The sequence below is a fragment of the Cynoglossus semilaevis genome, chromosome 18 (assembly GCF_000523025.1).
Source record: "Cynoglossus semilaevis isolate Cse_v1.0 chromosome 18, Cse_v1.0, whole genome shotgun sequence".
NCBI lineage: Eukaryota > Metazoa > Chordata > Actinopteri > Pleuronectiformes > Cynoglossidae > Cynoglossus > Cynoglossus semilaevis.
This window is the reverse complement of record NC_024324.1, coordinates 11,019,567-11,034,526: the sequence shown is the minus strand read 5'-3', so window position 1 is coordinate 11,034,526 and position 14,960 is coordinate 11,019,567. Positions and strand designations below refer to the sequence as shown.

The 14,960-nt window shown below is 41.4% G+C and overlaps 2 protein-coding genes across 4 annotated transcripts in view; one reads left to right on the top strand and one right to left on the bottom strand.

The window, feature by feature from the left end:
• aunip (aurora kinase A and ninein interacting protein) overlaps positions 1 to 1,588 on the top strand; it is a 2,365-nt gene extending 777 nt beyond the window's left edge. Inside the window, exons 3-4 of the mRNA XM_017041001.2 lie at positions 1 to 121; positions 284 to 1,588. The exon at positions 1 to 121 is cut by the window's left edge and continues 24 nt beyond it. Of these exons, the coding sequence (XP_016896490.2) occupies positions 1 to 121; positions 284 to 1,281 (1,119 nt within the window). The 3' untranslated portion in view covers positions 1,282 to 1,588. The remainder of the gene's footprint in view (positions 122 to 283) is intronic.
• Positions 1,589 to 1,726: 138 nt separating this feature from the next.
• On the bottom strand, positions 1,727 to 14,960 carry cap2 (cyclase associated actin cytoskeleton regulatory protein 2). 3 transcript variants are annotated; one of them, XM_008331732.3, is made up of 14 exons: positions 14,646 to 14,960; positions 13,558 to 13,738; positions 10,505 to 10,632; positions 10,301 to 10,401; positions 9,181 to 9,258; positions 6,124 to 6,267; positions 5,938 to 6,023; positions 5,463 to 5,568; positions 3,455 to 3,641; positions 3,145 to 3,311; positions 2,906 to 3,029; positions 2,743 to 2,825; positions 2,435 to 2,578; positions 1,727 to 2,348 (listed from the first exon to the last, which is right to left on the bottom strand). In XM_008331732.3, the coding sequence occupies exons 3-14, from the start codon at positions 10,620 to 10,622 to the stop codon at positions 2,265 to 2,267; spliced, it is 1,422 nt and encodes a 473-aa protein (XP_008329954.1). In that variant the 5' UTR covers positions 10,623 to 10,632; positions 13,558 to 13,738; positions 14,646 to 14,960; the 3' UTR covers positions 1,727 to 2,264. The 3 variants fall into 3 exon arrangements, with proteins under 3 accessions (XP_008329954.1, XP_008329953.1, XP_008329952.1); XM_008331731.3 differs by having other exon boundaries at positions 13,558 to 13,716; XM_008331730.3 differs by lacking the exon at positions 14,646 to 14,960 and having other exon boundaries at positions 13,558 to 13,867.

Genomic DNA, 14,960 nt, shown 5'->3' with positions numbered 1-14,960 from the left:
CCCTTTGTTAAAGGTGGTGGATACAATGTGGCTGTGGCTCTCAATTTCACACAGACAAAAATGGAAATGCCAAAAACTAAACAGAGCTCCATATCATCCTTCTTTACACGTCAGAGCAAAGGTAAGTACTTATTACTGGTTTTATAGGTTCAGGATCTCTGTGGTCTTAGAAAAATCAGCTGGTAAGCTGCGAAATTTCTACTGGCAAAAGTTTCCAATGAAAAGTCCTCTCCTTAAGTATCTAACAATGGATTGATGCTGTCTTTCTCACCTGCCACCTCAGATGCGCCAGTTGTATCAGGGACGAAAAGGAAAAGAGGATTTCAACTTGAAGAGCATGATGCTAAATGTTGTTTAAATCTGGAGTGGAAGAGAGAAATTGTATCTGAGTCCGAGGGGCCAGTGCTGCAGAAGCTGGATGAAACAAATATACTTCCTTTTCAAAACGCTCTGTCCTGTCAGCCTGAAAAAAAGCATTTTGAGGAGTCGAATCTACCACAAAGTAAGAGACACTTTGTGGAAACAAACTCTCAATTTCCAGATGACAGTTGTGTTTCTTCAGATGCAAGGAGTCATAACATAAATTCAACACAGAGTGACACAAACTTCATAGACACCTCCTCATTTCCAGGAGACAGTCAGCCCCCCCCACAAGCTTGGAGTCAAGACCCACTTTTCACCTTGACCCAATATACTGAGAGTGAATTTACCCAGAGCAGTCAGAAAACAAATCACTCAGAGATTATTCTTCCAGGTGAAGATACTTTTGAACTTCAGATAAATGGGCGGAAGAAAACATCCACCCAAAACTCTTTAACACCATCTTCTTCTTATTTAGAAGATGAAAAAGAAAACAGCAGATGTTTATCAAGTTGTCACTTACCATTTTCTCAAAATCAAACTCTTTCAACGCAAGAATTACTCAAATCAAAAACTGTGTCAGCTGGAAAGCAGACAATAAATCCTTTAGAAGAGAGTGTTGTTCCAAGTCCTATGTCATTGTTTAGGAAGAGGACGCTGAGCAGCTCTCCTCTTAAAAAACAAGGGAAAAGGCAGCAAAGCAGATGTGAAGATGAAAACAGTCTGTCTGCATTGTTCACACAAGACTCTGAAGGATTGAGGGTGATAGCACATAGACAATGGCAGCCCAGGAGTCCTCTCAAAGAGAGCAATGCAAGCACAAGGGCTGTAAGAAAATGTGTCCAGAGTACATTGTTGGCAGAGGAAGATGAAATGCTCTTTACTCAAGACTCTCAGGGAAATATGGTGATCAAACACTGATGGCAGCATTTTGATTTCCAGGGTGTCAGTGGTATCTTTGTTTTACTCCTAATAAATCTTGATCAACTTGAATGATTTGTTTTTTTTTCATCATAGAAAGTGAAAATGTGTCACTGTCTTCTTGCTTGATTGTACTTGAATGTATAAGTCAGGGGTCACCAACTATATTTACCGAGAGGTCAGACTTTTTTCTGGACAGACACTTTGGGGACCGGGCACTCAAAACTAATTACTGTATTTGATGTGTACTTACGAATTAATTCGCGAGTCAGTTTGGATGCTTTGGTGGTCTGAATTTGCCCATGGGCCACCAGTTGATGGTTTCAGCATAAATTGCTGCCTTGTAGTACTAACTCTCTCATGTCTGTTTGCCGTGCTCTAGTTTCATAATGTTGTTTTTTGGTCATCAATTCAACTAATCACACAGACAGACACAAAAAGTTATGGCAGGTTTGCTTTTATTTGAAAAAGATACATAATTTTGTCATATTGTGGTTATATAATAAAAAAACATTAGCAGTACTCCTGTGCCAGTGCTTGATACTACATCTTATTATAAAATACACAAATGTGTAAATAGACTAGGAGGTGCTTAGGATTATATATGACTCATCATTCTAAGGCAACAAAGTGTTTTATGTGTTATTTATCCATTGTCTTACTACTACAGTACTACATGACCACTGAGCCCTTGGCAAATCAAATGAACCAGTAAGTAGACTCAAGTGAAAGCTGATGGTGTTGCATTACAGTGATGCCACAGTTAGGATCAAAACATTTATGCAGCGAGTCAGTATTTAGAGCAGGGGTGGACAATTAGTTCCACAGAGGGTTGCTATGGCTGCAAGTTTTTATTACAACCTATCCCTTTTATTCCTTTTAATTCACAGGTGTTGAACATATACACAGTACTGTGCACACCTTGTTGATTTACTAAGCAATGGTGATTAATAGAAGTGAGGTGATGATGATGAGGGTCTAACTCAACCTGCAATTTCAGTTGGTTCTGTCACCAGTTTGGAACCATCCCAAATGGTCTTGAACTGTTCTGGGACTGGAAACTCCCTCTGTTAAAGAAGAGAGGTTGTGAATTAACACACACACGTATAGTGATTAAAACCAACCGTCCTTGTGTGGTACATCAGGCACTTACATAATCATCATCGTCTGTAGGTATCATGATGTTCATCTCTGAGCTTTTGGCACTGACAATGTCACAGTTCAGAGACTCTTTGCTCAGGTAAACCTGGCAGCCTTCTGTCTTGTTTATGGACATTGTGGGGACAGTGCCTACCACCTGGGACAGAAACACACAGTCACCAACATAAGGTTGTTTAAATTATTGGAGAAGCAAATCTGAATATCATGTTGGTTAAAGAGACAAATCCACCAGGCAGCTGCATTTAAAACGATTGAAGGTCATAACAACAATTAATCTACTATTGTAATTGTGTCACTCACCTGTAACTGAACAGACTTACAGTTGATGACCTCCACGATCCCAACCACATTCTCAAAAACCAGACCCAGCTTCTTACAGTTGTCTGTGAGAAAAGCAACACCTGAACATGAGTTACAGACGTGACCACAACACAACGTGAATGTTTGTTTGGCGTCAGCTCACCAATGATGATGGAGTTAATTTTCCCCTTGATCTGAAGAGTGCAGTTATTACAGTTGAATACGTAGACCACCTGCTTCAGCTCCGTCTCCTCGATCAGCAGGTCATGTTTCTGCTCAAAGTTTTCCTAAAAAAACAAAACAAAACAAAAAAACAATAGCAGAGGTTGAAGTCTGTCCCTATTACATATATAATAGTCCACAATATAGAATAAAACTAGTTGATATACATGTTTCACATACCACCCTCCACTTCTTCCCCTCCAGTTCTAGCAGTGCAGGTCTTTTCTGGATGGCTGTCTTTGATTTGGATTTTTCCACTGCAGAGGATTTGGTTTTGGTCGGTGCAGCTGGAGTTCGTAAATTCTGATTTTTGTGCGTCTTCTGGTCATCTGACACATGTTTCAAACCTGAAGATAAAGACAATGGATGCTTTTGTTTATGGTGACTAGAGTTCAAGAGTGAGGATTTTAAAAACTGGATTGTCCCTTAACCTTCACTTGGCATGCATTAAACATTGAAGTGATGAAGTGTCTTTGTTGAGTGGACCTACCTTTGGTGATGTTCATTCCCTGGTTGAGCTGAGCAAACAGCGCTGAGTGTGTAGCTGCTGCAGCCCCTGTGTGAGGCTGAGGGTCCTCATCCATGAAGACTGGAGGTGGCCCGGGGGGAGGAGGAGGAGGTGGTGGAGGACAGGTGGATTTAGGAGGGTCAACGACAGAAGGAGGCGCAATCGGGCCCTGAGGAGAAGAAATATAAAGACATTAGTTGTCAGGTGCTGTAGTTAGAAAAACATCCAGCAGAGGGAGTATTGCACCGTTAAGTCATGGTGTTTCTCATATCACTGTAGATGGAAAGGGAAAGATCATGCTGTGAAATTAAATATTAAAATTGTATTTAAAAGACAATCAGAAACAGCTAATTCTGTCCTTTATCTCTTCAGAAAATTATGATGTATGTGGTATAAGGATTCTCAAGATTCATTTTTAGTTCATGGATGTTCTACAGTAAATAATCTACAATTTTTGTCAAATGCAATTCCTAAAACCTATCACACAGTTATAACCCAGAGGTTTTCTATTTGCTGGTCTAGTTGGTTATAAACCCCAATTTCCTGTTTTGTAAAACGTGCTGCAGTCTTGTCCAAGACTTGTTTAGTCACTGTAACAATGAACTGTTAACACACGGTCAGATGCAGTTGTTCCCACTGTTTTTATACATTCTATGTTCTATATACGGTGTCTTGACGTTCCACTTCATTCTGTCCCTTGCTGTGTAAAGCCACTTCCTCATGTCAGCCTGAGTGTGAATGTGTCACTGGGGCCTGGTGTGAGCAGCAGATGATGGCTGCGTGGCTGGAGGAGCAGCCCTGCAGCATGTGTACACAGGCCCTTTGTGGAGTTTCATCTGTGAAGAAAAACCTCCATTCAAGTAAAACCCTGACGACCACCTGTTAGTGCCACACACTCCGTCCCTAACACACACACACACTTCAGCTGTATCGCCTGTCAACAGGGGCAACAGCTGACAGACACACACACCCACATAAACACACACACTCTTAGGTGAGGCTTTTGTCACAGAGAAAACACACGTTATTAGTGCAGTTGCTCCAAAAATAAATCTGTCAATGGATTGAAATATTTGGGAAACTTGCAAAGACTGATGTCACTTATACATACGCCTGCAATGCAACAGGAAAACAGTAATATTCACTTTGACTGTGGCAGGAAATCCTTTAGGGGCTAATTCATGAATTATCCCATCAGTTTTCATTAAGATAATGTAAATCAATTGATCTGAGGCTTAGACATTTGCAGGTTACTGGAAAGACCGGAAAGACTTGGAAATGTAACCTGTTTTAGGAACCAGTGTTGTAACAACACAGAGGATGCCATTAGCATGAAGATGTGGGACATTCCCGGTGATGTTGCAGCACTACTTACATTTCCAGCTATCGTCACAGAACCAAATTTATGTAGTAGGTATTTCTTTTATTTCTCATATTTTGTTTTTGTTTGTTTTTTCTAATGTGTGGTTTTGTGTGAGCAGTACAGCCAAATGTCCTTGAGTGAACAAAAAGGAGGAGGTCAAGTGGCCTCTAAGGCTCTGGCATGGATCCATCAAAGTATCTGGGATCTGCTGAGAGTAAAGGTGGAGGCATCCATAAAAAGCACCAAGTGTGGGAGTCACAGGAGTTCTGTGGAGAACTACGTGGGTGCAGCCACTGAGGGAGAAGTTCATTCACTCCATCATTCATTCATTCATACTCTACGGGTGGCTTATGTAACCAGTCTCTCATAACTAAAAATGGAAGTGTGCACAAAAATAAGTCCTTTTGAGCTCTGATGTAAAAATATCAAGGCCTGTGAATGGAAACTACGCCAAAGTAATAAAAAATAGTATTTTGTTTTAGGATTTCTTGTGATCAGGCTGCTGAGTTCAGTATAGAGTTCTATAGCGTCATCCTCCATGGCTGTATGTAAACCAGTGACATTGCTTTGTAGCAACAGCGTTAACTTTGTTATTAAATCATGCAGCGACAAACCCTCTGTACTCACCGTTTTGCTCCACACCAGTCCAGTTGTGTGGTGTTGTTTGATGAAAGACTGCATGTCGTTCCAGATGGACAGGTAGGACTGAACCCAGTCCACATGACGCCTGTCACTGGATGATAGTGATAGTTGACAGATGACAGATATTGTAGTGTATTACACTGTGAAGTACTTTGGCTAGCTGTGTGACCAACAGGGGCCAGCTGGTTAAACTTTACCTAAGCCATATGCTTAACATATCATTCCAAAAGTAATGCAACATTTGTTCCCTGTACTTATTATAGTGAGTTATAGTCGATTTACAAATAACTGGGACAAATGAAACCTATGTTGATGCAAATGTTGCTTTTTTAGTGGTACTGTCAGGCAGTGCTGTGTTTAAATAGGTTAAGTGGTGTTCATCATTTTCTGAACATGGTCTTGTAACAACAACAAAATAATCCTATCCCTATATAATGTTTCAGAGGAGTTTTATATTTACGTCTCCTTGAAGTCCTTTAGAACTCTGTTGGTGTAGAAGGTGGCAGCGTCGTTCATCTCCTTCACGTAGGGGCCCGGCTTTGGACTCTAGAGAGAAGGATTAGAGTTTGTCAGGAACTCCCTTATCTTACTGTCACTGTGTCATCATGTTGATACACATCATCATGGGGACTGTGTGGTTCGTTACCACAGCAACCCAGCCGAGAGCAGGGATGCTCTCACTGATGGCTGACAGGTGGTTGAAGAGGCTGCTGCCGCGGTTTCGCTCTCTGAAATTCTGAATCTCCTGGATGTGGTCGCAGATTGGTTTCAGCAGATCGTGGAACTCTGTCTACAGGACACAGAAACGAAGCACAGCTTCAGAATCAACTGTTTCAGGAGTTTGACTGCTTCTTATTAGTTGTGGATCAGAAACAGAGTCCTATAACCATAATCATATTTGTATTTTTCTACACACAAGTCCAATTTCAGATAAATGCGATTTCTCTCAGCATCCACGCTCTGCTGCTCGTCAACGTGGTTTTATTAGCCATGAGCCTTTTTCTGTTGTAACTCCCAGATCACAGCTCCAGTAAAACCCAACTCCCAGCTTCTCCATCTCTCTATTCCGCCAAACATTCCTTTGTTCACGGGGAGATCCCTCTGTCCTTGTAAGGCATACTGCTCCTCCACTGTTTACAGTTTACATATCACACATGTGCCTGCACACACACATAAATCTGGAAACACACTGTTTCACTGGAGAACTGTCGTAGCAGCCTCCTCGTTTTGATCTGCTGTGAACTGAATGCTATGTGAAACATTTACAGCCAATGAACTGATTGATGGAATTGTTTCTCTGTGTAAACAGGGAAGTTGGAGAAGACATGTGGTTTCTCCACACTGTATTGATCTGTTTATATATATATATTTATAATAGCTACATTTTTACACAATTTGTATTTACTGTATATTAAAAATATTAAAATGCTCTAAGCCTAGAAAATAAATCTCAAAATACATAAGAAGTTCACATTATTTAACACCAGTGAATGGGAGTAAAACTGCAGAAAATGTGTTGGGAAGACAGCGGAAAATGAGGTGAAAACTTAATTAACCTGAAAAAAAATGAACTCTTTCCTGAATTCTCCTGAAACTGATTACACATATATAGACCAGTCAAAACCTTTTAGAGCATAAGAAGTGTTCAGATGTTGTTAATTAAACATACATGGAGTGTATATCTCCTTCAGCTAATGTATGAAGAAACACAGAGACAGGGGTGCACTTCATCATGGTTCTTGGATAAATTCTTCCTTCAATCAGACCCACATGATCTCCATCAGCACAGACAGAGCGTCCTTTCTCTGCTCCTGCAGATGCTTTCATTCTCACTAAACCGCTGTATGTCTGTGACCAAAACACATTTTCCCAACTATGACATGTAAGGTAGGGTCATCTTTGGGGTTTGAGGATGTGGCAAAAATACCTTTTGTTTACATGTAAACCATACAAATTCAACAAAGGACATTTATAATTCAAGGCAGGGGACATACCACTGACTGTCTAGCTGTAAGGCAATAGGTCCAACCACTGTGACACTATCATCACCTTTTTGACTAAGAATAAATGTAACTCCATGATGGTATTTGTGTATCAAAGCATCTCTCCCTTCCAGAGATTTGACCAATGACTAGGTGAGATGTAAGTGCAATTATTCTTATTGTGCTTTAGTGGCTGAGTCAAAGCAACAGCTGGAATCTATTTACCATGTGAGACCACAAATTCAGAATGTGGATAAGATGGAACTAAAGAAAGCAAATGATAGAAAATGAGATGATGAAATGATAAGAAGTAAAAAGTCAAAGATTTTCAGTTCAGTGTGAAACAAAGACTCATCTTTGAGCTCCTGTATAAATAATAATCCTAAAATCCTAATGATGCCAGAATACACACACACACACACACTGAGGGTTGAGTCAACAAACCAATCAGACGTCACAAAGGAAGAAAAAAATTAGGCTCACTTGGTTAAGTACCAGGGAAATTCTCTCTGTCTCTCTCTCTCTCTCCCTCTCTCTCTCCTTCAAACACACACACACACACACACACACACACACACACACTGACAACAGACTCAAATATAGAACATGCCCATAAAAAGTCAGACAGCACAACAGAGTCGTGCTGGAGAGAAAGACCAGAAGTTTCTGTGCTGTGTGTGTGTGTGTGTAGGTGAGCAGGAAAAGTTAGGGGGGTGGATGTGAGACGGGGGGGTGTGGGTATCAGACGACTGAGTATCAATCACACTTTTCCTCTTATCCTGATTTGTACTAAAGGCTACAGAAATAGCCAACAAATGAGGGAAGTTAACAGTGTTTGCATGTGTGTATTCAGATGTTTGTGGGTCACGTTGATTGTGTAGTGGGGAAATCTAATGTCCTCACTTTGCCTTAAGAAACTCTGAAACATCTGACTCTGGGTTTTCCTGTTTCCCACATAGAGACTGATATCACATTTTTTTAAATTCAATAAATCTGAAATATATAGATAGGGAGAACCAATGACCTAAATCAAGGCGTTCCCAGGTTTTGCTTTTCATTTTCCCACTCGCATGGAATTCTGTCCTCACCTCTCTCTCTCATTCTCTTTGCAAAGCCCTCGTTCTTTCCTTGTTTGCATTTCTGACAATCACTGAACACTCCTTTTATCAACTCCCAACCAATGACCTGACAGACAGCAAGTAATCACTTCCTGGTGGGCAGTGTGGTCCCTGTGGAAAACACAGACACACACAAACTATCTGTCTCTCTATCTGTCTCTCTCTCTCCCACCCTCTCTTCACTCTCTAAGTGAACATGTTGGGAATGTGTTGTATTAGCATTTTCTTAGTCAAAGAGCAGAGTAATCCCTCTGTGAACAGACAGCCCTGCTCTCAGCAGGAGGGGAGGGGGGTGCACAGAACTGTGACAGTTCATGTGTCCGTCATTTGTGGTAAAAACGTATGTTGTATTAAATATGACGCGTGACAAGAGATGTTTGAACCTGGGACAGACTCGTGGTCTGGTGCAGACCTGACAGAAGGCAGACTCTGGTCTAGATCTATTTTACTACTACATGTTTGTGTGTGTGTAGTATTTCAGTGATAAAGGACCTTTATCAAGATTTGAATAGCTGGATGCTGCAGTTCATGGTTAGCACCACCTGTTGTTTAGCATGTTTAACTCATGACATGGTCACACATCACATCAGTGTTCCTCTGTACCTGTGCTGGTTCCTGGTGTGTTGAGACAATTTGCAGGAAATTCTTCAGAGTCAGCAGAGAACTATTCACCAACTCTGCCTGTGGACCACAAACAAGAAAAGATTAGGTTTGCATTAGATTCACAGAAACGTCACAGATGTGAATAGAGTGTATTTATGCACTACCACTGCCAGTAAGTCTGTGTTGCATTTACAAAAGCAAGTATACACAACACACAGAGTTCAGGTTGGTCCCAGCCAACTGTGTCCAGATCTCCACTTGTTAACCAAGGGAACCACCAGGAAGACTTTTCCCATAAAAGGAGCTCTGCAATCTCAGAGAAACCTCCTCTGGCTCTCACTCATCACACACTTACACAGTGATGGGACACAGACGCCGGAATCTTTTTAAGGTAGAGACACAAGAATACAATCTACTTTTTAACATTTCTGGATAAAACCCTGATAATTCTTTTCAGGCAGGCCCTAACTCCTTGCTTTTCAAGGAACCTCCCAGGATGCTGGATTTATTTCAAAACTGTAACACAGCTATTTATTATCATCATCATAAAGTACAGCCCTGGGGGAGAACAGGTCATTACTAAATAGGAAAGGGTCTTTGACCAGCAGTTTGATGAATGAACACAAAGCCAGAGTTCACACGCACAAAGACACACACACATAATCATACTGCCTCGTATCAAAGACCTGCCTACATATGAATCACTCTTCTTCCATAATTAGGTTCATTAAAAAGTTGGTCTTAAAAATCTGCATCCAGCTGCAGAAACACATCTAATCATCTGGTTACAGTACCAAGTCTTTAAAACAATTAATTAATTTGATTAATTATGAATCAGAATGTAAACATGGTTTAAGTTACCTTGTTCATGTTTACGAATTTTCTAACCATATTTAAAATAAACAATACGTGGACTAAAGAAACACCTCCTTGTATAGTTGGTTGCCGGGCAGATTTGTGGAACTGCAGCAGCAGCTGTGGTGACATCTGTCTCCAACAGCTGCTGCTGCATGTACATGTCTGAGTATGTGCAGCAGGACAGGTGTGTGTGTGTGTGTGTGAAACAGATTCCTAATTTTTCAGTAGACTTTTGTGTGGAATAGACGCTGGGTTCACTCACATGTTTCTCCACGTCGTTTCCTATGGCTCTGCTGTGCTTGAGGTAGTCGGACACTGGACCCTTCAACAGCACGTCGAAGGCCTCCACACACTGAGACTTGCCTAAATGACAGCGAGATGATAATTAGTTCTGATGCTCAAGTACAGGTCCAGCCAACCTCCGTTCTCCTCCTCTGAGTTACGTGGTATTGCAGCATACACTTGCCTCCATCGATGCCGTTGACACAGTCCCCGTTAGCTAGGCCGCTAGAGGTCTGCATGTTAACAGACAGCTGCTCCAGACGGGTCACTGCCCGCTCCAGACGCTCCATTAAACCTTCCATGGTCACGAACCTAGAAAACAAAAGTGGGGATTATTTTTTGGGACTGTGGTCATGATGATGATGAGGTCATCAGTCTGGATAATGAGGATGTCCATCTTTTCCAATCATGCTGCTGCTAATTATCAGAACACTGGCCCAAATTAAAGTCCTCACTGGAGGAAAGTCTGTGTCTGAGCAGTCTGACCCTCTAACACAGGAACGGCCTCTGTAAGGAATGATCACATGACCACATCACAATGTGCAAAGACAGGTCAATTATTGTCACAGAAAGGGTGAAGTGGAGGGAGATAAGTACGAGACGGAGCCTAGCCGGTTCTGAAGGTGTAGTGCCAGGACATAGACCTGTACTTGAAGTAATGGTGTGTACTGGAAAATAAGGCTGCAACTGAAATCAATATTTAACATGAGAAAACATTTTCATGAGTTTAAGATTTCAATAATTAATTTGAGCTCTTTTTAATTGAACTTGCCAATCAAATAAGTACAGTCAGTATACAAGCTAACAAGTCAGGAATTGACCCCACAGCCCTCCAGGTCTAAGACAAATGTATTACCTACTCAGCAACAGCCACCTGATGGCCATGATGTACACTGTCTATAGACATTGGATTCATAGATTATTTTTTATTTTCAGATTACTAACAAACCTCATTCATTTGGTATGTGAAAAAACAATCTGCTGTTGTCGTCTGACTTTAAGCTAGCAGCCCAGAGAACACAGAGTTAAACAGCTCCATCTTGGACCGGGTCGATCCTTACGACTTTCCCTCACCATGAGGCAGAGCAGGCCTGTTTCCAATATTTATTAGTCAGCAGAGTGGAATTCAATCCACTGCTGTTTACACAAACTATTGCTAGGTAACCAGCACTTCCTAATCTGACACCTGTTACCTGGGGGAACCACATATAGTGCAGTGTGATATCGGCTGTAGTTCTTTTTTTTTATTTGGATTCTCATCATCCATGAGAAAACAAACAAACCAAAAGGCTCTGAGTGGATTTGGCAGTTGCTGCGTTGACAGAATTGTACACTCTGTCTGTAATCTTTGGAAATGATGTTCAGTAATTATGTGCCATGAGCAGCAAACATGTCTTGATGGGCGTCATCGACTCATCTCTCTGGATAATTCTCTGACTGGTGCCAGATGCCTGTCGCAGCACTCAGCTGCTATTTCTGCTCTCTGGGTCACAGCAGCTCACAGCCCAGACCTGGGACCTGGAGCCAGCAGCAAGTCGGATTATGTTCAAACCAAAGCAGTCGACACTGCTCCCGGAAATGTTTGTGGAATGAATACATTCAGATACAGGGTATTGTTTGAACAGTGGTAAAAAGTGAAACCAATAAATCATCAGAGAGTGGAAGAAAGAAATGTTTTTAATGTATGTAGTAGATGAACCAATTTGTCATTAACAAAATATATAAATTACAAAAAAAGAGCAGGCATCTACTCTAATTGACTGATTTATTTGTATGTGTTGTAGCTAAATGCTAACTGGATTAATGGATTAATGAAGTAAACACGTGGTGTTCAATGGAAAATAAAAAAGGACACTTGTTGTTGCAGCTCTGTGGTGAATTCCTCACATTAAAACTGAGGCCATAGCAGCAACAAGTGCAAAACACTTCATCACTGTCTCACTCAGTAACAAACCAGACGGCAGGAACAGTTGGCATTCACACTGAGTGAATGTATTGTAAAGCAGCCAAAATCCATGGGGATGCAAAGACATTACCCACAAATGTATTCATTCCTGCACATCAAGTGTCAGAGCAGCAGCAGCTGTGGTCAAAGAAACAGAACCACATTCAAAGTAGATCATATTTGACCTCTGCTGATTTTCCCCCCAGCAGTTGTTAGTGTTTTTAGGGGTTAAAGTACTGGACACATTCCTCCTCTTGTTGTTCCAGACAGGTGGGTCTCAGCATCTGTCACATAAAGACCCCAGACCAACAGCTGAGGGGGCACACATGCTCCTTTCTGACCTGCGTGTGTCTCCTGAACCCGGTTGCCTGCTATCTGATCTGAGGGGCTATATTGGGCCAAAGCCTCGGGTTTGCTGCTGTGGGCCAACTGTAAGACAGATCTCAGTTCATCTGGCAGGATTAATGTAGAACATTAATCGGATAAAGTACATTTCTGTCATTTCTGACCAATTTTATCAGCAAAGTCATAGAGAAAATAAGTCCTTACAAGTCACTTTATTCCAAGAAAAATATCAAGAGAGTAAAAAATGTACTGAAGTACTGCAGTAAACATAAGAAATTAATGCATTTATTTCCAGTTAAGATTTCTGCTGAGCCCCATTTTATACTGGCTTTAAGATAATCTATACAACACAACGGTAAATGGATCACACCGTTTAGTTTCTGGTCTAGTTTGAGTAGTTTGTTAAACTAAAATATTTGTTACATGTCCAAGGCAGGAGGGATGGGCTAAGAGCCCCTAAAAGTGTCAGACATCTGCTTATATAATCTCCTGCTGCTCTTAGGAAATAAGGATGAAATTATAAGTCCATTTAAAATATCACCGCAACTTAATTCAGACTGCCAGCCACCGTTTGAGAAACACTGCTATAACCCAATTTCTAAGACGGATGTGTTGTTTGTTAAGAAGCACTTTTTAATTGTCGACTTATGGGTTGTATGTCATCATACAGACTGCCTCAGGATGATCACCGCTGCTAATGCCGCATAACGTCCGACGTTAACCGACCACCACATCATAAACAACTTTAAAACACTTCAACGAGCTGGACACCATCTTTCCACTGCGCTCCTCTCCTGTGCCAACTCTCATGGCGCACAGGACGCATGTGAGGATGACTTTGTTTGGACAGAAACGGCATCAGCGCAGTTCTCCTTCTCCTACGCCCCTCCCTGAATTCAGCTAAACTTGACTTTCAATAAAAACTAATCAGCGTAGCCTTAACTTACCTCCCTCCTCTGGTCCGCAGTGAATTTAGATCGGGATGTTTTCTTGTGTCTGTCAGTGTCCGAGGGCGGATTTTCTGCTGTGGGCTGTGGCCGTGCGTGCGCTCCCCTCTCTGCCCCGTCACTCAGCTGCTCTCAGCACCGGGAGTCTTCCGGGATGTCCTAATTAAGAGAAACGGTGAACCTGAGATCAGACACGGAGCAGAGATGAGGACCGTGACTCAGTGGCGCGACTCGTCTGTGGACCGACGGACATTTACCTCAGAGCCAATATGACAGTCTGAGAGAGCACTGCTAAAAATAGATCACTGATAGGGGCAAAGACTGTAGGACCGGGACAACAGAGCATCATCATCATTATCATCATCATTATCATCATCATCAACATCAATAACATCGTCATCACTGAAAGCATCATGATTGACAATATTATTCTAATCATCATCATCAACGTCATTAATTAATTAATATTGTTAAATTAGTTAATGTTCTAAAAATCACAAAAAACATTCACCGTAGTACTTCCCAATACAAACTCTTTATTTGAAGTCCAAACTTTTCCAACTTTGCCAGCACAATAAACTGCAGTAAAAACGGTACTCACTGGCGTTCACAAAGTGAGACGGTGCATTTTAATGGCGTTAAAGTCACGTCCTGATAAACTGTCGATGTACTGTTATGGTGGCGGTATAAATTACGATTTTAAAGCTGCATATCCCGAAAGCACCTGCTTACAACTTGTTGCTACCCAGTTGAAAAAACGTCAGGGTTCATTGCGGTGGAGTTTGCAATGCAAAGTATATGCTTTTACAGTTTGGACGTTTTCTTCACATGTTATATGTTATAATACTATATTTCAATCTACAAATCAATTAACACGTCGAGGCTTCAACATGGCAGCTTTAGCGCGATAAAACGCCAGCCGCATTTTCCTTAAGCCTACATGATACAGTCCTTTCCTATGTTGTTATAACAGTTTAGCTAGTCGTTTGACTGTCGGGATGTTGACCTAACGTCGAGCTGTCTGCAATGTAGCCCTCTTGATTAAACGAATAATTGCAGTTTAGTCAAAGTTTTATAAACATACTTACCAAGGCAACTGGAGAAAACTCTTTGGAAATTCGTACCGCCGTTAACGGTCGAGGTGGTCAGATGGAGTGCGCTGATTGGTCTGTTTGAAATTTAGGCGCGTTACCATCAAATGCACTATCGATGGAGGTGCTTTTGTAAACCTCTGAACAAAAGCAGTTACCCTCGACCACAGAAGCTTCCAATGTCTTGTTCTGTCGCCCCACTCTCTCTAACATATGAAGTCACACTTTGAAAACATTTTAAAGGGAAATTGTTAATGTAATTCATGTATAGTGAAACAGACAGGTTCTCTGTAATGTTAACTCTTGTGATTC

Excerpts from the sequence above, each read along its gene's own strand:
- cap2 (XM_008331732.3), bottom strand. The coding sequence starts at position 10,622 with ATGGAAGGTTTAATGGAGCGTCTGGAGCGGGCAGTGACCCGTCTGGAG. Across the intron at positions 6,024-6,123 it reads CTCTCGGCTGGGTTGCTGTG|AGTCCAAAGCCGGGCCCCTA; the intron begins GTAACGAACCAC and ends CCTTCTCTCTAG. Across the intron at positions 2,579-2,742 it reads GTAAGTCTGTTCAGTTACAG|GTGGTAGGCACTGTCCCCAC; the intron begins GTGAGTGACACA and ends TTTCTGTCCCAG.